The 23,628-nt window shown below is 38.0% G+C and overlaps 2 protein-coding genes across 2 annotated transcripts; both read right to left on the bottom strand.

Annotated features, from left to right (window-relative positions):
* Nucleotides 1-4,277: 4,277 nt before the first annotated feature.
* LOC109436974 (olfactory receptor 51J1-like) lies at nt 4,278-5,231 on the bottom strand. The gene has a single exon (XM_019715854.3). The coding sequence runs from the start codon at nt 5,229-5,231 to the stop codon at nt 4,278-4,280; it is 954 nt and encodes a 317-aa protein (XP_019571413.3).
* Nucleotides 5,232-22,357: 17,126 nt separating this feature from the next.
* On the bottom strand, nt 22,358-23,311 carry LOC109436975 (olfactory receptor 51B6-like). The gene has a single exon (XM_019715855.3). It carries the CDS (start codon nt 23,309-23,311, stop codon nt 22,358-22,360), a length of 954 nt encoding a protein of 317 aa, XP_019571414.3.
* Nucleotides 23,312-23,628: the final 317 nt, after the last annotated feature.

The raw sequence follows: 23,628 nt of genomic DNA, 5'->3' as shown, positions 1-23,628 counted from the left end.
TTCAACATACATGCATTCAAATAGGAGATCCAACTGTGTGAATGTCTAACATTGTCAATAGTATTTACATTAAAATGTAAATTTAATGAAATTTAGACTGTATGTAGTAGTCCATGGTGTTTCTTGAATCTTTGACTTATGTTTATGTCAATTTTGGAAAATATTTATATCATTATACTCAAATATTGCTTTTTTCCCAAGACACTGTCCTTCTGGGGCTCCAATTACATGTGCAACTGAACTGTCCAGCAAATACCATATGTCTTTGAATAATTTTTTCTTTTTCTTTCTTTCTTTTTTTCCCATTATGCTTTGTCCTTTCACATATATAGTCTGGTTATACTCTAAATTATTTTCCAATACCTTGATTCTTTCTTCAGTTGTGTCAAATATGATTAAACCCATCCATTGTGCCTTTAATTTCAGTTATTTTTCAGTTCTAGGATTTCCATTTTATTTTTAATAGTTTCAACTTATTGCTTAAATTCTACACCTTGAAATTTGAGTTCTAGGCAATATTAATTGAAATTATTTTAATGTCTGGGTATGCTAACTGCAATAGCTGAAACCTCTGTGGATCTAATCCTTTTGCCTGATTTCTATTTTTCTCCTGATTTTTTTCAATTTTTGTAGTTTGCATTTCTGGTTCTATTTTAATAAGCATAATGAAAAATTACATGAATAATTTGTGATGCTGGTTAACGTCTTCCTGCTGAGAGTATTTAAGTTTACTTCTAATTAGAGTGACCAACCATCTCAATTTGTGGCTGAGGGGGTTTCCAAGGATATGGTACTTTTTGAGATAAAGCTAGAAAAGTCCTGGAAAAAACTGAGATGATTTGTCACCCTAATTCTTACACACAGAGTTGTAAAATTAGGTAGTGAGTTTATTAAAAATAACCTATATTAGGCAAGTGTATTTATAATATTCCTTCAGTTCACTATGTAAATTTTTTGGAATCTAAATAAATGCTTGGAAATTTACCAGGCCGTCCGGTCCATGAGGATCCTTGTGTTTTAATTTTTGTGCCTCTGCACTCCAGTCGTTTAAGACTGCTGTAAGCTCCTCTCATTTTATCAGCTATTACTTTTGAATTGACAATTTTTTTAAGTGGGAAAATGGTACAAAATATCAAGTTCCTTTCTCTATGCTTCCCTTGTTGCAATCTTAGCCTTTCCATCCTCATTGCATTGGGTGCTCTCTGAAGTCATTTACAAAATATTTTTCTAACTGTCTAATTGTCCTTGGCAGGAGCATTGATCTGAAACAAATATTTCTTGATGAATGTGGAAATGCTTAGAATATTTCATCTATTTTTCTCAAGTGTTTTAATTTATAGTTTAGCTTCATGCCTATCTGAATATAATGACATCATTTTGTCTTATTGAGGAAATAAAGGATCAAAGTAGTTTTTAAAGGTCTAAATTTTAAATTACTAGAGTTTATATGGAATACTAGAGTTAATATTCTATTGTATTTATGTTCTACATCTTCTTTTGCCAATCATCTAACTTTGCTTATTTCCATGTCTTGGCTACTGTGAATAATGCTGAGATGAACATAGGGGTACATATATCTTTACAGATAGATATTTTCAGATTCTTTTTGGTAGACACCCAGAAGAATTGCTGGGTTGTATGTTAATTCTATTCTGAATTTGTTGAGGAAACTCCATATTGTTTTCTGTAGTGGCTATATCAATCTACATTCCCACCACCACATGAGTGTTCCTTTTCTCCACATCTTCTCCAACACTTGTTATTCCTTGTCTTGTTGATAACAGCTATTCTAACAGGTGTTAGATGGTATCTCACGTCATAGCTAGTGAAGTTGAGCATCTTTTCTTATATCTGTTAGCCATTTGTATGTCTTCTTGGGGGAAGTATCTGTTCAGGTCCTCTGCCCATTTTTTAATCGTTTGTTTGTTTGTTGTTGAAGTTGTATGAGTTCTTTATATATTTTAGATATGTTAGCCTCTTATCAGAGGTGTTGTTTTCCAATTTGAATAGTGAGCTTAGGAAATAGAGCTGACCAGATGGAGGAAAGAATTAGTAATATCAAAGATAGAAATCTAGAAATGATGCAGATGGAAGAAGAGAGAGACTTGAAGGTTAAAATAAATGAAAGAACTCTATAAGAACTATCTGACTCCATCAGAAAGAGCAATATAAGAATAATGAGTATACCAGGAGAAGAAGAGAGGGAGAAGGGAACAGTGAGAGATTTTCATTTTATGTCAAGGCACCTGACAACCTGGTTTCATCATTCTTTCCTGTACTTCTCTTGCTATAGGATGTCTTTCTGCAGATATTCTAAAGATAACCCCTCTTCTCCTCCCAGGGAATTGCCATTCTAATTTCTCTGGTCATCTGTGGGATGGCTCTTCCTGTGTAGTTACCTGCTTGGTTTCATTTGATATTTCTCAGTCTTAGTTCCCTGCAGAGTTCTGTCATCCATCAGAGGGCTATGAATCTAGGGTATCGTTGTAGGCAATTGAAGACCCCTAAGTAAGAATCTGTGCAAACAGATTACCTGGAAACCTGGAGTAGAGACACAGAATTAACCTTAACAAAAAAATCTTTGGCCATTTTTGGCATTTCTACAATGTACAATGCGAAAAAATATTTTTAATTTAAAATTTATATTCAAAACTTTATTTGTGTTTTGGAGTGTTATAAGGTCTATTTAAAACTGATTCTAGGGCCTGCCCGGTGGCTCAGACGGTTAGAGCTCCATGCTCCTAACTCTGAAGGCTGCTGGTTTGATTCCCACATTGGCCAGTGGGCTCTCAACCACAAGGTTGCCGGTTCAACTCCTCGAGTCCCGCAAGGGATGGTAGGCTCCGTCCCCTGCAACTAAGATTGAACATGGCACCTTGAGCTGAGCTGCCGCTGAGCTCCTGGATGGCTCAGTTGGTTGGAGCTCATCCTCTCAACCACAAGGTTGTGAGTTCGATTCCTCGACTCCCCCAAGGGATGGTGGGCTGTGCCCTCTGCAACTAGAAACAGCAACTGGACCTGGAGCTGAGCTGGTCCCTCCACAACTAAGACTGAAAGGACAACAACTTGACTTGGAAAAAAGTCCTGGAAGTACACATTGTTCCCCAATAAAGTCCTGTTCCCCTTCTCCAATAAAATCTTTTAAAAAACCCCAAAAAACTGATTCTAGACATCACTTCAGAAAGTAGAAAATGAAGGTCTGCAGAGGTAGAAAAAAATATTTCTAAGCTTCATGAGGGAAGGGAGGGACCTTGTTTTTTTGGTCACCACTTTATCTCTAGGGCCTAGATATGCACCTGACCCATTGAGGGTGCTCAATTAATGCTACTTCGTTGACCAATAAGAAGGTTCCAGGTTGTTGCAGTTCTTGCTCAGTTGATAGTATAGTAAAGGGGTTAATAGCTGAGATTCTGGAGTTTGACCCAACTGAATCCCAATGCCAGCTCTTGGATATGTAGGTTTGAGCAAGTTGAGCACCAGCTTTTCATCTGAAAAAATAATTGCATTAATCCTAATTCATAGGGTTGTTGTGGGGAGTGATTGAAATAATAAAAGTACCTAGTATACATTTGCATCTTAAACACTTTGGTTCCTTTCTTTGAAAATATAAATGTAAAATTTTTACATTACTTCTAATGTCTGCAAAGGACTATCCAATCAGAAAAAAAATGTTACTGTTAATGTTCACAAAGGAATGCTTGCCTTTTTGAAAGATTCTACATCCTGGATGTAAGAACTTCAGAATTTTGCATAATGAGCAAGACTTGTAATTTTTGAGACTCCTAGCTTGAAGCCTGGGTGAGGTTGGGTGAATTCCACATCAGACCCAGTCCTGGAAACCCCTTTTGAGCTAGTTAGTGTATCCTTTCGCTATTGAACTCATATAAACAACTCAAGAGAATGTAACATATTTCACTTCCTCTTTTTCTAGGACAAAGGGATCAATAGATTTACCAGGACGCCTTACAACTCCTGACTACATTTTCCTTATGGGGAGAGAGATGTTTTCATAAACAATCTTTCTTGCAGTCCTGCTCTAGCTATGCAAGGTAATGGAAAACCTCATGTTACACAAAATGTTTTAAAATAACATAAATTCTTTATACTGTTCTGTCACACATAATCCAACCCCACTTGCACTCCCACTCCAGTTCACTGCCAGATATGAAGAACCTCTTGTTAGACATCATATTTTAAGGTAACACTATTTGCATAACGTGCAAACTAGGACCACTTGTGATATAGAAAGAAAAGTCTCTTTCTACTGTGTCCTTTGTCTAAACTCTGGATCTCTTCTTTGATACCATTTGGACAATGCCACGACGGATTTCCTTAGTCTTAATGCTGTACACAATGGGGTTGACAATGGGTGGGAAGAACAAGTAAGCATTGGCCATCATAGCATGCAGTAAAGGGGACACATGGTGTCCAAAGCGGTGCACCATTGACAAGCCAATCATGGGCACGTAGTAAGCAAGCACAGCACAGACATGTGAGCCACATGTGTTGAGCACCTTCCTACGCCCCTCCCCAGTGGCAATATTCAGTACAGTGTGGAGTATGAGCCCATAGGAGACCACAATGAGTAGTGAATCCAGCCCAAAAGTGGAGGTAACAATGAAAAGCCCATAGATGTTGTTGATAGAAATGTCCCCACAAGGTAGATGGATAAGGTTGGGGTGGAGGCAATAGGAATGGGAGAGGGTATTATGGCCACAGAAAGGCAGGCGCCGTAAGAGCATGGGCAATGGGGCCATGAGCATCATGCTTTTCAGCCCAATTACAGCTCCTGTGCCAAAGATGCGGGGCAGGGTTAGGATGGCTGCATAGTGCAGTGGGCTGTAGATGGCCACAAATCGGTCCATGGACATGGCCAGCAATACAGCTGACTCCATAATAGAGAAAGAATGAATAGAGAACATCTGGAGAAGACATGCATCAAAACTAATTTCAGTCGTGCCAAAAAGGAAGATGCCTAGCACTGTAGGTAGTGTGGATGCAGAGACACCCACCTCAACCAGTGCCAACATGGCAAGAAAGAGGTACATGGGCTGGTGTAGGGCAACGTCTCTTCTGATGACATGAAGAATGGTGCCATTCCCAAGGAAGATAATAATGTACATCAGGATGAAGGGGATGGACATCCATATGTGCTCTGCCTCCAGCCCTGGGATGCCAACCAGAATGAACGCTGTAGGTAAGAACTCCAAAGAGCTATTAGAGTTCTTCATGTTGAAATCTTATCCCATGGGATCAGTGCTACCTTGAAAATTAGAAACAGATTAGTGAGATAATATTATAGTGAAAAAAGGCCCTGGACGCTGAGGAAAGGGAAGAAGAAAACAAAGCTCAAAATACAGGTGTCCAAAGGTCTCATGTCCAAAAATTGACAGATGACTGCCATTAGGAAACTGCCACTATTAACTGGGTTATTGTCTCCATTAGACAGAAGTTCAAGGTTGATGGAAAATTATCCTTGTGAATTGTAGTTTATGGTGGATCGGCTAAGAGAGAAACAGCTGCCTTGTCTTTGTGTGAACATGCCTGACCCTAGAAAGCTGCTGGGGAGATAGGCACATGTAGACGATCTCAGCATAGATATGGACCAATGTCAGGAATAGGTGAACGGAGGTATTACTTGTAAATGTATAGATATAAGGCAAATAACGCAGTATATAAAAACAGCTAAAATACCTGAAAAATAAATACAGATATATGAATAATTGAGGCCTAAAGAAAGGCTGAGAAGTGGCAATGACCAGAACCTGGAGCAAGTGATTGGAAAACTAAACTAAAAAGAATGGAGCTTGGACCCACACTGGTTTTATCTGTTCTGGGCTTTAAAAGGACTAAGAAAGCAACTGAAAAGATTACATGCAAAGCACAGAATAAGGCAAGAACCAAGGTTGGTGGATTTGTATGCAAACTTTAAGGCTCATGAAAATACTCTGTCATGGTGATATCTACAATCTCTTGACTCACAATTTGTAAAGACCACCTACCTGATCTACTGGGACTTCTTTCTGGCTTAGACACACCTCTGAATACAGCAACACTGTTCTGGAACATAAAAAGATTTTCAGGAGGCTTTCCTGGGCAGCAGAGGAAGGCAACAGAGGGGAAGAGAAATCTACCTCCCTAAACTGAGTATGTTTTAAACTGAGCACTGTGTGGGCCAGCACAGGAATAACATTAGAATCTTGGACTGACAGGGTAGGAAAGACTACTGAAGGTATTTTAACAGCTCATTCACACACACACACACACACACACACACACACACACACACTCATGCATGCACATATATATCTGCTCACACATTGACACATGCACATATTTCCTCACTTGCTAAAATCCTGAACTCTCCATTTAGCCACTGCTGGACTTACAGGGATCTCACTATTACATGCTGGTTATTACTAAGTTCTCTGCCCTGCACATCTATAACCGATCAGCACTTCTTTATGACATGTGTCATATGGGACCTTGGCAACACAGAGTTCTGACCCTACTCAGAAAATCTCTGCAACTTTCAACCACAGGTGAAAGGACATATGTTCTCCCACAAATATTCAAATACAATCATCACATACCCTGAAGTCTTCTCTTTAAGCTAGTTACAATTAGGTTAAGTGCTGCAAAAGAAAAGTTCAGGATACAATGGGAGGCGACTAGAGAGAAAGATCTAACTCTTTTTTTAAAAATCAGGGAATGCTTTATTTGGAAAGTGATATTTCTGGTGAGACCTGAGGAATTAGTAGAATTTTTACAGGCAAAACAGAGAGGTTGTGTATAATATGATGCGGAAAAAATTACCATGGTAGTGAGTATGTAAGACCACACTTTGACAAGGACTAAAAGAAGACCTGGAGGAAATCAAAATGGTTGATGTACTAGGATATTAAAATTGTGGAGTTTTCAAAACAGTGGATCTTACAAAATTTTACCATAAAAGGACTCAGTCTATGTTCACATAATCATTTTATGATATATATTGTGTTGTGTTAAAAAAAACCTATATTTGTAAGGAATGTAAGACTCAAAGGCAACGATTATATTATGAGTGTTCTGTAAAATACTTCAATCCCACATTGTTGGAGCTCAATAAATTTTAAATCACAAAAAACAAAAATTGTAGTTTTTTTCATAATTTTTGCTTACATGAAAATATGAGAGGAAAATAAAAATAGGTCCATTGCCTGGCTAAATATAGGCTCCCTAAGCATCTCTCATGGTGTGATGCAGCTTACCTCAGCAAATGTTAGCTTAGGGAAAACTGTTGTGGACTGTGCTCAAATTTAGGGTGAGAAAGTCAGAGAAAAATTATTAACCTTCAGAAATAATCAACATATGTCAGAACTTCCCATGGCTGAGGGACTTGAGGGACACCTCTGTTCCCCACTTGTTATGGCCTTTTCTATGTTCTCTCCTCACCTCCGTATTTTTCTTAGCTCTTTAAATAGGCCAAATATTGGTCAGCCTCTGTATTAAGTATGTTGCCTCACTCACTGCATGTGGCTTCCTTAATCCTATGCACACTTTTTATTGCCTATACTACCCAAAAGGGACAAATCTTGAGGGATACTTGAACCTAGGGTCTTCCTTCCCATTATCAACTATCTTCTCTGCCACTCCATGCTTCCTTTTCTTTTCTTTTCTTTTCTTTTCTTTTCTTTTCTTTTCTTTTCTTTTCTTTTCTTTTCTTTTCTTTTCTTTTCTTTTTTCTTTTCTTTTCTTTTCTTTTCTTTTCTTTTCTTTTCTTTTTTCTTCTATCCCTTTTCCTTTTTGCATCCTTCCCTTCCTCAACCTTCAGAATCTTCATAGCCAAACAGGTATCATGTCTCCTTCAGAAAGATCATAAAGAGTAATTGTCTCCATGAGTTTAGGTAGGATTTGTATGACAAGAGTGTTTCAGGTTAGGAGAGAATAAAAGAGATCCTTTGGCCTATAGCCCACTGTAATAAGACACAATAAATCAGCAGAAAGAAGAGACTGTGGTGCAGTGAATACTATATCCCTGGATGTGGATGGAAGTGGAGATGAATGCTATGTGCAGTACAACTTCACCTACTTAAGCTTTGTGAAGCGCTGTTTCTTTATTTTTAAAGGCAGAGATATTAATACCTACCTCAGAGAGTGGCCCTGACTGTTTCATGTGAGCCTTTAGTAACCAGTGAATATTAGGATTCCCCTATTCCCCTACTCTTTCTGCCTCTTCTCCCAGGCATTCTTAGAAAAGATAAATCAAATACAGATTATCCCCAAATTTCTGTTAATAATGATCTTTTCTTGTCATTGTCTTACTGTTACTCAGACCACATCTATGAGGGAAACAAGGACACAACTTACCGATGAGCATATAAACAAGATACCTGCATTGCATAACTAACTCAAGATATTATGATGGCAAAACTGTTTCTAGAATCCATGGCATTCTCTGATGTTTTCATTTTGTTTTTCACTTGGCATCAAGTTTAACAAAAGCTGTCTCTCGTTCTATCACCACACAGATTCAGGAAACTAGGGAGGTGGCAACTGACAAGGGAAAAGTCTAAATGGCTAATTGTGCGGTAGAGTTGGGATTCCTTCTGGAAGCTGCTTCAGGACATAGGGCAGGGAAATCATGGCATTCTGTGCTCACCACAAGCAGAACTGATTGCTGAGCATCAAGTGGGAATCGGAAAACTCACCTCAACAAGTCCCTGCTACGTTGGCATTAGTATCTCCTTAGTCCTGGGGCTGGAATATTGCTCCCTTTTTTGTAAGTTGTTCAGCTCTGGGGAGTAGAGGTATGGAGAGACATGGGTTCTCTGAGGAGCAGCTACCCAGGTAACTATATCACCCCTTCTCAATGTCAAGGGACCCTACGTGTAACAATCAAGGGTACAGAGTCACTACCTCTGTGAAATGAGTATAATAATAGTATTGCTTACTAGGAAAATAAAATAATTGATATGTGTAAATTGCTTAGAAACGTGTCTGGCTTATGAAAAGTCTACCATAAGAGTTACCTAATAGTATAACTATTATTTCCTGGAAAGTAGTATATTAATCTACTATGGTCATCAACTATAATTTTTATAAAAATACATTTAACAAGTAATGAGAAGGGTGCAAAATTGTTGGTATCCAGAGAACATCGAGGGTGTTGAATATCAGGAGATAGCAGAGTCCAAGGAATTAAGCAATTGTGAGAAAATGTTCCGGATTGGGTTGGGGACAGGGGAGGAGGAGATTGATCGGAAAGCTATGACTAATAGAGCTCCCAGCACAAGGTGACGAGAGAGAGTTAGCAGAAAGTAAGCATATCCAGAACCTGTGCTAAAGAAGATTTGAAATTGCTGAATTGATGAGTTAGGATTATTTGTAGATGGCTGATTTGTTGGCTAATTTTCTGACCGACAAGAGAAAAAAAATGATATGGCTTGAAAATTCACTATGACCTCTTTATAGGACTTTTTAAAATTGTTCTGAAAATACACTTTTTGTGCTGCTGGTTTAACAAGAGAGAATAAAGCTCTGTGTAACTGGTTGAGGAAATTCTTTAAATGCTAGGTTCTGTGGAGAGATCAGATCTAGATATATATAAAGTCAGGAGTGAGCTGACAGACTTGGAGTAACGGATTAAGGCATGGTTATAATTAAGTCAATTGAATTTAGTGTGAATAAAAAAATGAGGGAAATTAGGAGATAAATATCTGTGATCAGAAAATGAGCTACTAGGGGTTAACAACAGAACAGAAGTACTTCTGGCTCATGACTAGGTCTAGGATATGGCCATGTGGTGAGAGAGGCAAAGTAGAATTGAATTAAACTTCATTGGAATTGAAGATCAGAAAATATGATGTAATATCATCGACTGGATGACATATATGCTAACTGTGCTGAATTTGGAAGCTTACATATTTTTCCCAGATATCAGTGCCCATTTCAAATATTTAGCAAAATACACGCATAAAGGAGATTGTTATTTTTGATTTTAAAATGGATTGTGTTCTGAGATATCTTTAGTCAAATTTTCCTTTATAAATTTTCAGCATTCTTTTTTTAATTAAAGTTTATTGGGGTGACAATTGCTAGTAAAGTTACATAGACTTCAGGTGTACAATTTTGTATTACATCATCTATAAATCCCATTGCGTATTTACCACCCAGCGTCAGTTCTCTTTCCATCACCAAAAAATTGATCCCCTTTACCCTCATCTACCATCCTCCTCCCCTCTTACCCGCTGGTAACCACTAAACTATTGTCTGTGTCTATGAGTTTTTGTTTCTCATTTGTTCGTCTTATTCTTTTGTTGTTTTTGGTTTATATACCACATATCAGTGAAATCATATGGTTCTCTGCTTTTTCTATCTGACTTATTTTGCTTAGCATTATAATCTCAAGATCCATCCATGTTGTCACAAATGCTCCTATTTCATCTTTTCTTACTGCCAAATAGTATTCCATTGTGTATATATACCACAACTTCTTTATCCATTCATCTATCGAAGGACATTTTGATGTTTCCATGTCTTGGCCACCGTAAACAAAGCCGCAATGAACATTGGAGCACACGTGTCTTTATCTCTAAATGTTCTCAGATTTTTGGGGTAGATACCCAGGAGAGGGATTGCTGGGTCATATGGCAATTCTATTCATAATTTTTTGAGGAGCATCCACACTGCCTTCCATAGTGGCTGCACCAGTCTGCATTCCCACCAACAGTGTATGAGGGCTCCTTTTTCTCCACAGCCTCTCCAACACTTGTTACTATTTGTCTTGTTGATGATAGCCATTCTGACTGGGGTGAGGTGATATCTCATTGTGGTTTTGATTTGCATTTCTCTGATGATTAGTGATGTTGAGCATTTTTTCATATGTCCATTGGCCATTTGTATGTCCTCTTTGGAGAAATGTCTCTCCAGGTCCTCTGCCCAGTTTTCAATTGGGTTGTTTTTTTTTGTTGTTGTTGAGTTGCATGTTGTTCCTTGTATATTTTGGCTATTAGCCCCTTGGAGGCACTGTTTGCAAAAATCTTCTCCCATTCAATTGGCTGCCTCTTTATTTGTCGATGGTTCCTTTTGCTGTGGATTTTCAGCATTCTTAACACTCATTATAGATCATCTATTTCTCTCTCTCGACAAATATATGAAAATTAGAATTTGTGTTTACTATAATTTATTTTTAATTTATTATAATTGCACTTATTATAATTGCATTTATTGTAACTGTTTTTCTTTTTTTAAATTAAAGTTTATTGGGGTGACTATAAATTGGGGTTAGTAAAGTTACAAAAGTTTCAAGTGTACAATTCTGTACTACATCATCTTTATATCACATTGTGTGTTCACCACCCAGAGTCATTTCTGCTTCCATCACCATATATTTGATCCCATCTACCCTCATCTACCACCCCTTTCCCCCTTACCCTCTGGTAATAACTAAACTATTATCTATGTCTACGAGTTTTTATTTCTTTATTTGTTTGTGTTGTTCCTTTTTTGCTTTCAGTTTTATATCCCACAATCAGTGAAATCATATGGTTTTCGATTTTTTCTGTATGACTTATTTTGCTTAGTGTAATAATTTCCACATCCATCCATGTTGTCATAAATGACACTATTTCATCTTTTCTTGTGGCAGAATAGTATTCCATTGTGTATATATACCACATCCTCTTTATCCAATCATCTATCAAAGGACACTTCGATTGTTTCCATGTCTTGGCCACCGTAAAAAAAGCTGCAATAAACATTGGAGCACATATATCTTTACGGATAAATGTTTTCAGAGTTTTTGGGCAGATACCCAGGAGAGGGATTGCTGAGTCATATGGTAATTCTATTTTTAGTTTTTTGAGGAACCTCCATACTGCCTTCCATAGCAGCTGCACCAGTCTGCATTCCCACCAACAGTGTATGAGGGTTCCCTTTTCTCCACAGCCTCTCCAACACTTGTTATTATTTGTCTTGTTGATGATAGCCATTGTAATTGGTGTGAGGTGATAACTCATTGTGGTTTTTATTTGCATTTTTCTAATGATTAGTGATGTTGAACATTTTTGCATATGTCTATTGGCCATTTGTACGTCATCTTTGGAGAAATGTCTATTCAGTTCCTCTGCCCATTTTTAATTATTTTTATTTTTATTTATTTATTTTTTTATTGGGGAAAGGGAACAGGACTTTATTGGGGAACAGTGTGGGCTTCCAGGACTTTTTTCCAAGTCAAGTTGTCCTTTCAGTCTTAGTTGTGGAGGGTGCAGCTCAGCTTCCGGTCCACTTGCCGTTGCTTGTTGCAGGGAGCACAGCCCACCATTCCTTGTGGGACTTGAGGAATTGAACTGGCAACCTTGTGGTTGAGAGCCCACTGGCCCATGTGGGAATCGAACCAGCAGCCTTCGGAGTTAGGAGCATGGAGCTCCAACCGCCTGAACCACCGGGCCGGCCTCCTCTGCCCATTTTTTAATTGGGTTGTTTGTTTTACGTTGTTGAGTTGTATAGCTCCTTATATATTTTGTTGAGTACCCAGAAATAAGCCAATATAAATATGGACAAAGAATTTTTGACAAAAGGAGCCAAAAACATACAATGAAGAAAAGAAAGCCTCTTTAATAAATGGTGCTGGGAGAATTGGAAAGGCACGCGCAAAAGAATGAAACTGGACTGCTATCTGTCACCGTGTACCAAAGTTAACTCAAAATGGATCAAAGACTTAAACATAAGACCTGAAACAATAAACTGCACAGAAGAAAACATAGGTACTAAATTTATGAACCTTGGGTTCAAAGAGGATCTTATGATTTTGACCTCAAAGTCAAGGGAAGTAAAAGCTAAAATAAATGAATGGGTTTATATGAAACTTAAAAGCTTCTGCATGGCAAAAGAAACCATTGACAAAATAAAGAGGCCACCAACTGGATGGAAGAAGATATTTGCAAACACCACCTTTGATAAGGGGCTAATATCTACCTTTGATAAGGGGCTAATATCCAGTAACAATTGTGCTTATTAACATTGCAGCGTGGGTAATCAATGCTTACTGTGTGTATGGCCACAATAGGCAAGAGTGCTAGAATATGGTCCCTCGACCATGTTTCTGAAACTGCAGAAATAATGACAACAATTTTTATCCAGAATGCCCCACCTCAATAGTGCTGATGCCTTCTGGAACCCTGCCTGAGAAGGCAACCTGAATCTTTACATTATCCAGGAGAAATACATCTGTTAAGGAGAGAAGCATACCCAGAGGATGTATCTAAGAGGAAACCTCCACTCCTCAGGATGGAAGACCAAGCAAAATCTCTGTCTTAGAAAAAAATATGAGAGAGGGAAAAAAAATCTCTCTCATTAGGCAAAGAAAGCAGATCTGATTCACCACTAGAAACAAACAAAAAAATTATGACCTAGGGGAAAATGCATTGGAGGTACTGGAAAGTGGGATTACCGCTAAATCTCTGTGGACATGATTTTAAACCCTTGATTGATACTTTCTAATGAGCTATTTTTTGAGCTTGACTTTTTAAATCTGTAAAATGGAAATAATCATGTATACAATAAATATAATATTATATTAATAACATAATTGTATAAAAGAGCCTTATAAACTCTGCAATAATCACCAGCTATAAGAAGTTTAGATCTTCAGTGACGATCCACTTCTCACTAAGGGACAAACTTTAGTAATGACATAAGGGTCCCTCGATTAGGACCCATTTATGCTGCTGATACTCTGAGCTTGATCTCTTTTCTAATTAATATTTGGAGTACACTGTCCCTTTCAACTCAACCCTTCCATGCCTCAATTTATGAGACATGGAATTGAAGTCATTTGCTTTCTGTTTTTAGTGCTTAATATTTTGATATATTTTCAGCAATTTCCTTGAATTACTTAGAGAGTGTTATTCATTTATAATTGTGTACCTTGTTTATTGTTCCCAGATTTTAGGTTATGAAATGGAATCTCAGAGCACTGTGCATGAAAGGTAGAACTGCAGACTCTGGGTTTAGATGGTCACAGTTGGAATCTTGGCTCAATCATTCTCTGCCTGGTTCTCATGTCCCCGTCTGTAAAGCAGAGATAATTATAATATGTAGCCCCATAAGCTTGTTTTGAGGCTTAAACAAGTTAATGTATATAGAGCAGTTGACATACAATATACTTTCAATAAACATTACTAACATTGGTGAAATAATAATAATGATAGTAATAATAATCATCAATACAAATCAGGCACTTAATTTTTATAAAATCATTTTTCATTTAGACTTTTCTCTCCCCATCCTTACGGATAATATTTGTTTTCATCAATGAAACAATTTCTTAATTACTTAAAATTTTCTAGCTTGAAGATATCAACTTTGAATCTTTGTTCCAGCCTTATTATACTGTCATTACAAGTGTCTGAAATGTCTCTAAGAAATCATTTGACCCTGCTTTCTGATCCATGAGGGACACTGCATCTTACGCATATTTTAAAAATCTGCTATTTTCCACAAGTTCCTCTGAGCATTAAAAAAAGAAAGTTTGCATAGGAAATGAGTCACTGTGTAGAACTGCCAGTACTGAGTATCACCTGCCAGGTAGACAAAAGGAGATAAGGTTTGAGAGAGAATATGCCTATCCATGATACATGTTGTAGGGAGGGAAAAGTGGTCTGGGATCCAGCCCAGACTTTGCGTTTGTCATCTTCATTGTCTATCAGTAAGTTAAATTTGGAGACACCATATAAAAAAGTGAAAAAAACAAAAACAAAAAGCCCCCACAAAACTGATTGTAAAATGCATAATATCCCCTGGCTTTGAAAAATGGTCTAGTGGAAAAGAAGTTGGTGACATCTAAACATCACCCGTCAATTTGAATTAGTAAGGGGAACAGTGATTTTGTTCCTTGTGCTACTGTTTAAGATGAAAGGAAAATTCTTTATAACACATACACGCACCCTCTTTGAATGGCATACTTCTTTTTTTTAAAATTAAATTTATTGGGGTGACAATTTTTAGTAAAATTACATAGATTTCAGGTGTACAATTCTGTATTACATCATCTATAAATCCCATTGTGTGTTCATCACCCAGAGTCAGTTCTCCTTCCATCACCATATATTTGATTCCCCTTACCTTCATCTCCCACCCACCACCCACCACCACCCTTACCCTCTGGTAACCACTAAACTATTGTCTGTGTCTATGAGTTTCTGTTTCTCATTTGTTTGTCTTGTTCTTTTGTTGTTTTTGGTTTATATACCACATATCAGTGAAATCACATGGTTCTCTGCTTTTTCTGTCTGACTTATTTCGCTCAGCATTACACTCTCAAGATCCATCCATGTTGTCACAAATGTTCCTATATCATCTTTTCTTACCGCTGAATAGTATTCCATTGTGTATATATACCACAACTTCTTTATCCATTTATCTATCGAAGGACATTTTGGTTGTTTCCATGTCTTGGCCACCGTAAACAAAGCTGCAATGAACATTGGAGCACATGAGTCTTTATCTCTAAATGTTTTCAGATTTTTTGGGTAGATATCCAGGAGAGGGATTGCTGGGTCATATGGTAATTCTATTCGTAATTTTTTGAGGAACCTCCACACTGCCTTCCATAGCGGCTGCACCAGTCTGCATTCCCACCAACAGTGTATGAGGGTTCCTTTTTCTCCACAGCCTCTCCAACACTTGTTACTATTTGTCTTGTTGATGATAGCCTGAATGGCATATTTCTTAATGCCTTCAAGACTCCAATGTGATTTATCTTCTTAACTTGACTCCTCTATAAATCCTGACACACCTAACTTGTCTTTTCCCTCCTGGTAATTCTTGTGATTTGTTTTGTTTTGTTTTGTTTTAGTTATTGTTGTTTGCTTTGCTATTTTCCCCTTTCCTTTCATAAGCACTTTGGCATTCAATTCAATTAAAATTTATACTTTAAAACAAACACAACTTTCACCATTGTTTTATAACATCTGATTCAGATGTCAATTCTGTGATGTCTTTCCTCTTTCCTCATGCATGTGTGTAGTTAATCACTTTCCATGGCAGCCTCCCACAGCACTTCCCGTTAATCTAGTTGTTTATGTGACCTCTCCTAGTTGTCGGTAAGTTCTTCTAAAGAAGACCTACAGCCTATGTTTTGAGCACACCACCAGGACTTAATAAATGGGAAGGGAGAAAGGGGACGGGGTGGCAGGAAGAGGGTACACACTAAATATATATATAGTGTTATTATTCTAGGCTGGGAGTTCAGGGAGAAAAGCACTTTGTCTTCTTTTATCAAATGAGAGTTTCTTTGAGGACAGAAAAAAATAATGTAATATCCTTTTAATTCATCGTATATGAGCAGCTATTATTGCAGGAAGTCAGAGATTGGTGCTAATGAATACGATGTGAGGGATAAGTGGGCCATATAAGGAGAAGTTAAAGTCTGATGCTTGGTAGGGAAGAAGACAAGTAAGAATTATGAGAAAAGAAAAGAAAGTGCATTGATTTAGTACCACGGATCAGGCACTCTGGAAGGGAGCACTGTGCATGTTACCTTTGTACACGTCACCTTATTGGTCCTCAAAGTACTCAAAATGACGTAACCATACCCATTTTACAACTTGGGAGACTGAGAAGTTGGTACTTCAAATGATTGCCAAAGTCCAGTAGCAAAACTCAAGTAAAGTTGAGAGAGAAAGGAAGCATGAACACAAGCCATACAAGAAAGTCAGTGAGAACAAATGAGATGAATTAGACGAGGCTGGGCCAGCCAGAGGGAGAAATGAGAGCTGAACGAAAAGTGCAGATCATTGAGGATTTGGGTTTACGAGTGACCAGGCCCTAAGTGTTATGTAGCTCCCAGCACGGGATGGAGGGGACAAGACCTATTGGTATGGAAGGTGAAGGAGAGGAGGGTAAATAGGCCTAAGAAATGAAGATAGATTTAAAAACAGAATTAAATATCTAGTTTGAAAAGAACTAGATTTGGGGACAAAATGGAGGCTTCTCTGACTCAGATTTCCTTAATAAACAGAGGAGATGGGCAAAATAGATGCCAAGTGTTCCTCAGCCACAGTAAGCTTTCTGGACAAAAGTCTGTGTCCTCCAGGGAGAAGGAGTCTTTCATAACAAGAGAAAAGGGCAAATAAAATGTGTGCTGGAAATGAGCTGAACAAAAACCCCTGGTTCAGCTTCCCTAAACAGATTGTCCCATGCTCTTGATCCCTCTTGACTTCTGGGCTAACTGTACTCCTCTAGAAAGGCCCACCTGCCCTTCAATGCATTTGGTCTCAGGCCTGGTCTCTAGCTCACTCCGTGGAGGCAGGAGCAACCTGGTCTTATTTATTATGACTTCAGAACTAGCCCTTTCCTTCCTCCAATGTTGCCCGGGGAGACAGGCAAATCAGTCTTAGAAGAACATGCTGCCCTTGGGCCTGCAGGAATAATTGGGACCAGAGCAGAGTTTGCCAGGAGATTCTCTCTGGGGAACCATAAGTCAAATTCTGAGAAAATATAGAACAAGATGATACGTGTGTGTGTATGTATATGTCTGTGTATGTCTGTGTATATATATATATATATATATATATATATATATATATATATATGTATATGTGTATGCTTTTATGTGCACATATATGCACAGACATATGCAAGTGTGTATATTTATGTAAATGTACACATGAACACATGCATATGTATGCATGTGTGCAGGTATTTGCATAACCATGCTTCTTCATGTAGAATTTTGTTTGCAAGTTTGCACTGATCTATGAGCATGCATATCTTCCCACAAATATATTTACCATTGAATGTATATTCATGTAGGTGGTGATAATCCAAGTAATGTCCTTGAGTTGTTAGCCTAAGGAAAGAGTCCTCAAATATGAGTAAAAGATCCAACTGAGTGCACATTCACATCTGTGTATGTGCATGCATGTATTATATTTCTCTATAAGCATATGTACTTATATAACATTATATATCTGTTTGAAAATCCTTCTAAAATACTCTGATAATTGTTTTGGATCCTAAACTTTTATAGTCAGGGACATTTCTGCGTCTTATGGGCATAAGCAGAAACTGCCTTGTGCTGAAACTGGTAAAGTATGATCTAAAGGACACTTTGAATTTGTACCTTTTACTCAGATAGCAGTGTTCTTTCCTGAGGTTAGTGACTCAAGGACACACCGCTGTCATATCACCATCCACAGATTTGACACAGTTTCAATCTCAATCTAGGCTTTTATGTTTCTCCTAGCTAGCTTTTCCCTGTTGTTTGGGCTCTGAGAAAGCAGGAACCTCATTCACTGTGTCACCTTTGTTCAGAGTCCAGGTCATGTTGCCCCTTGCATTGACCTTTCCTGAATCACCCACAGAACTTAATGTCAAAGCACCTGATTTTACTAATTGTTTTCTCTCTTTAGTTTTACTTTTTAATTGTGAATGGTCTTTCAACCTGGTTTCCTCTCCTTAAAAATTGGAATGATTGTATTTGCTTCAAAAGACAAAAAAGAAAATTTAATGAGAAAATTTAGTTGGACATAAAAAAAAGTAGACATTCAAAATAATATTTGATTGTACTTCTCCATCACAAGCAGAATCCCACTGCCAAAGAAATCATTCCTAATTTCCTTTAAAATTAACCCTTGACCTTCTCAACTCTCGTTTTCCTCTTGCCCTTGTTCCTGGACCACCTCTGATACCTTGTTTTGGACCAGGCACTGACTGGGTTAATGGCCCCCTCAGCCATCAGTCTGAGATCGAGTCCTAACCCCATTCTCCATAGATGATCATCTAGCCCAGCCTCCTCTGAGCTAGAATCCCCATACCCAGACCAGGCAGGTCTTTGCAGTCAGAGTTGCCAGGGTGATTCCCTCATTTTAAGCCGCTCAGTTGCTCCTGTGTCCTGAATTATCATTAAAGCATTGAAAGCCTAGGTGTGTAAGACCCTCATGGCATTGCCCTTGATCATGTTGTGGTCTAAAGGCGCTTGAGTAGGATCCCTGACCTAGTCTGGTTGCCAGGGGAAATGCCTGTGGATTTCTCCAACTTCAACAATCTAGATTCATTTAGGTGATAGAAGTATTATACTTCTCATTACCTTTATAAACTTTGTGTCATTTGTGATTCCTTGTGTCCACATATAGAGGTGATGGGTAAGCAACTACTTCGGGATGAGGAAGTCTTTTGGCAAAATTGAATACGTGCTCAGCACTCAGGTTTTCCAACAAGCTGTTTAGAGGTAAGGTTTCCTGTTCCTCCTCCATAGCTAATTCAACTTGCACCCTGAAAAGAATTTCATTCTATTTGCCTAAAATTAAACAGAGATTAAGTGATCTCTGTTTAATAACAGCTTAGATGTGTAGAGCACTTATGTTCCAGCTGCAGCTTAAAGTCCTATTCTGAGTCTATCCTCCTACGTTATGTAAACACAATCTGTTAAACAAGAATTAGAATGTACGTTTTGTAAAGAGGAGTCAAGAGAGGGTAAATATGTCATGGACGGACAACAAGGTTAAGAGTTGAAGCAAACACATTTCATAACAGCAAGTTATTTTAACTTATTTTTTTCTCTGGCTGCTCTCCAATCACCCTATTTCAGGAGGCTGGCTGGAGGAAGCCATTGTTATTTCTATATTCTTTACAATGCTTGTTTAAGTGACAGCTCTTAGAGATATTTGCCAACTGCTATTAACTTGTTATGTGCTTTATGGACATTCTGATTTTGTGGATGAAGAACCTGGGTTTTAGGATGAGCAAATCTAAATGCATGCTAATGCATTCTTACAATGATAATCGGAATCACAATTAAACTATTGATTTATTGTTATTTCACTAATTACACTTTGAAATAAAACATTGTAGCAACTCACAGCTTTAGAGTATGTTATTCTTATTCCAAGGGTCTCTGCTTTGATAAACTGGGACTCCTTGTAGTAGCCTGTCTATCTCTCCAATCTTGGGGACAGCATTTGGCCCTCACTTATGGATACAGAAAGAAGAGTTTTTCATTTTTCAGTGTGTTTAGCTTTTCACTTGTTGTTAGGATGGAGTGACAACTTTCAAGCTCCTTACATGTAGAACAAAAGCCAGAAATCCTCTCCTCTATTTTTAAAATACTTTCCTCTCGTGGGTTTGATGACCTTGTATTGTTATGCCATTCTTATTATCTCATTAAACTTCCCTCTAGTCTCCTTTGCTAAATTGCACTCTTCTAATTGAACTATAAATTTTAGTACTCTTTTCAGGAATATCTCACTTTTCTATACTTACTTTGCCTAAATGCTATTTCCATTTTCACAAACTTAAATACTACCTATATGCTGATAACTCACAAAATTATATTTCTAAGCTCCAAACTCAAACATCCAAATAAAAATGGACCTTACCCTTTGATGTCTTACAGACATTTCAGATCTAACATGTTGATAACAATGTTCTTAATCTTATTCCCTAGTTCTTTTTTCTCCACAATGTCAAATTTTCCCAGCCCATTAAATTGTATCACCATTTGCTTACGTAAGCTGAAAGTCTGTGCATCATCTTTGATTTGTCTCTTTCCTCTCTGCTCATATTTATATCAAGTTCTATTTTTAATATTGATTTTTATTAAAGTATAGTTGATATATAATATTATGAGCTTCAGGTGTACGACATATTATTCAACATTTTTGTAACTTACAAAGTGATCACAATAAATCTCCTAACCATATGCCACCAATCAAATTTATTACAATACTATTGACTATATTGCCTATGCTGTACACTAATATCTATGTGACGTGTAACTTGTAACTTATAATGAAATTTCTACCTCTTATTCCCCTTCACCTTTTCACCTACCCTCACTCCCCTCCCCTCTGGCAACCTTCAGTTTATTCTCCATACTTATGAGTCTGTTTCTGTCTGTTCATTTGTTTTAATTTTTAGATTCCACATATAAGTGAAATCAAAGTATTTGTTCTCTTCTGTCTGACTTATTTCACATAGCATAATATCTATAGGTCCATCCATGTTGTCACAAATGACAAGATTTCACTCTTTTTTATGAACTCTGACTGAAACAGATGAACAGGGAGTAATTGTAAAAAGAAAGCAGTGGAAACGGAAGGTTTTACCAAGAAGAAGAAATAATTTAGTCAAAGGAGTAAAAATCCAGTATTTGGGTGCATAGGTGAACCTAAACAAAAGGTCACTAGGAAAGTTTTGAAGTTACAAAAATGTAATTCACCACTGCCTCACAACTTGCAATAAAAATATTTCAGTCTGTCACTGTGAAAGTCAAGGCCATCAAATGAGAACTTCATTTTCCTCCTCTGCTACCAACACATTTATATCTGAATAGCTTTTCTTCCAGGAGACATGACACCATTTCTCCTATCCAAAAATTAATCTACCATGTATTTTTATGGGAGTCGACACTCTGGCTACTTCTGTGGATATATATATATATATCCATATATATGTATATGTCTATATATATATATATATATATATGTATATATATATGTATATATATGTGTATATATATGTATATATATGTGTGTATATATATATATATATATATATATATATATACACACACACACACACATAGTGGTATTTTTTTGGTGTGTGTGTATATCTTTAAAAAAAATTAAATTAAATTTATTGGGGTGACATTGGTTAGTAAAATTATATAGGTTCAAGTGTACATTTCTATAATACATCATCTATATATTGCATTGTGTTGTCTGTGGATCTTGACTCACCAATTTCTCCTACTTTTTCCTCTTTCTCCTCTTCTTCTCTATTTGTTTTTCATTATTAGCATGTAAACACTATTAGATTAATCTCATTAATTTTTTTGCCATCATATTATTCACCATTTATCATTGTATACATTTTTCTTCTTGTTTTAAATCTAAGTTTCTTAAATGGATATTTCATATTTGTAATTATCATTTTTAAAGATAAATTAAGGTCAGTGAACATAGGAAGGGATAAATGTATATAGCAGAAATTAAGTATATTTGTACAATTGGACAGTTAAAGGAAAATGAGGAAAAATATGGTAGGGTCTCAGGACCTGTTTTTGTCCCAGACTATGATATGGACAATGGGGGTAAAAAAAAAAAAAAAGCAATTTTGGGAAGTTCCTCTTAGATCTACAGTAAAGTTAACCTTGATGGATATAATAGAAATATTATATTGTGAGGAATGGTGGTAAACTCATTATTTAACCTAATGAATATTAAGTGATGATTGAACTTTCCACATCATCAGAGTAATTAACCCTAATTAAATTGCTATAGAATTAGTGTCAAAGGTCAGTAAAGGAGAAAATACAAAAAAGGAAGCTTTCACTTATTCCTTATTTTGAGTAACATGGTCCATCCACACTATCTCATTGCATCTTCCCCAGTGAAACCACCTTGAAGATGGCCCTTCGGATTTGCTGGGTCTTGATGTTATAGATAACAGGGCTCATCAGCGGCGGGAAGAGCACAGAGACAGTGCCCATGAGGATGTGCACCAGGGATGAGGTATGGCGCCCAAATCTGTGCACAATGGACAGTCCTAGCACAGGCACACAGAAGCAGAGCACAGCCAGGATGTGGGAGATGCAGGTGTTGAGGGCCTTGAGCCTCTCCCCCGCAGAGGTGATAGCCAACATGGTATGGAGAAGGACAGTATAGGAGAGCAGGATGAAAAGGACGTCAGAGCCCATGGCCAGCATGATGATGCACAGGCCACAGAGTCTGTTGAAATGTGTGTCAGAGCAGGCTAGACGGATCGTGTCCTGGTGAAGGCAGTAAGCATGGGACAATGCCCCAGGGCAACAGTAGTCAAATTTCAACAGATGCAATGAGGGTGCAGCAGTGATGACGGCACTCTGCATGCCCAGCACAACCCCAGCCAATGCCACATGAGGACCTGTGAGCACAGATGCATAGCACAGTGGGAATTGGATGGTCACCAGGTGGTCCAGAGCCATTGCAAAGAGCACAGCTGACTCCATGAAGGAGGAGGAGGGTAGGAAGTGCTGCTGCAGAACACAGTGTACCAGGCCCACCATCCGGGCATCAAACCACAGCATACCCAGCACTGAGGGCAACATGGACATGCATAGGCCCAAGTCTGTCACAGCCAGCATGGCCAGGAAGTAGTACATGGGTTGGTAGAGAGAAGGGTCAGTTCGTACCAGATACAAGATGGTGGCATTACCCAGGAGGGCCATGAGGTACCCTACAAAAACGGGCAGTGAGACCCAGTGGTGAGCCCATTCCAGGCCAGGGAAGCCTGTCAGCAGGAAAGTAGAGAAGCTCAAGTTGGCACTTGGTAGGGTGGATATCCTCATTTTCAAGAGGCCTATTCACTCTGAGAAAGGTGGCAGTATGATTGAAGATTACTAAGCCTGTAAGCATGAGTTGTCCCACTATCACTGGGCACCAATCCCCTGCTAGATGGTCTGGCCTCTCTGCAGGCTCTGGAACTCAGTGACCTCTCAATGAACCACTGCCCTCACAAGCAGTCTGTCCTTTTCCTGCTTCCCCTCGCCCTTTCTCTATTCTCATCTAATGCTTTACTTACATCAGTGACATTAACCCACAACAAAGGTTATCTCTATTATTGTTCTTCACCAGCTAGTGAAAGGTAAGTTTTTTTTCTCTTAGA

This window comes from Rhinolophus sinicus, chromosome 14 (genome assembly GCF_057876585.1).
Source record: "Rhinolophus sinicus isolate RSI-liver-muscle chromosome 14, RSI-T2T, whole genome shotgun sequence".
In the NCBI taxonomy this organism is placed as follows: Eukaryota; Metazoa; Chordata; class Mammalia; order Chiroptera; family Rhinolophidae; genus Rhinolophus; species Rhinolophus sinicus.
This window is presented reverse-complemented; position numbering and strand designations above follow the sequence as displayed.

Excerpts from the sequence above, each read along its gene's own strand:
- LOC109436975 (XM_019715855.3), bottom strand. The coding sequence starts at position 23,311 with ATGAGGATATCCACCCTACCAAGTGCCAACTTGAGCTTCTCTACTTTC.
- LOC109436974 (XM_019715854.3), bottom strand. The coding sequence starts at position 5,231 with ATGAAGAACTCTAATAGCTCTTTGGAGTTCTTACCTACAGCGTTCATT.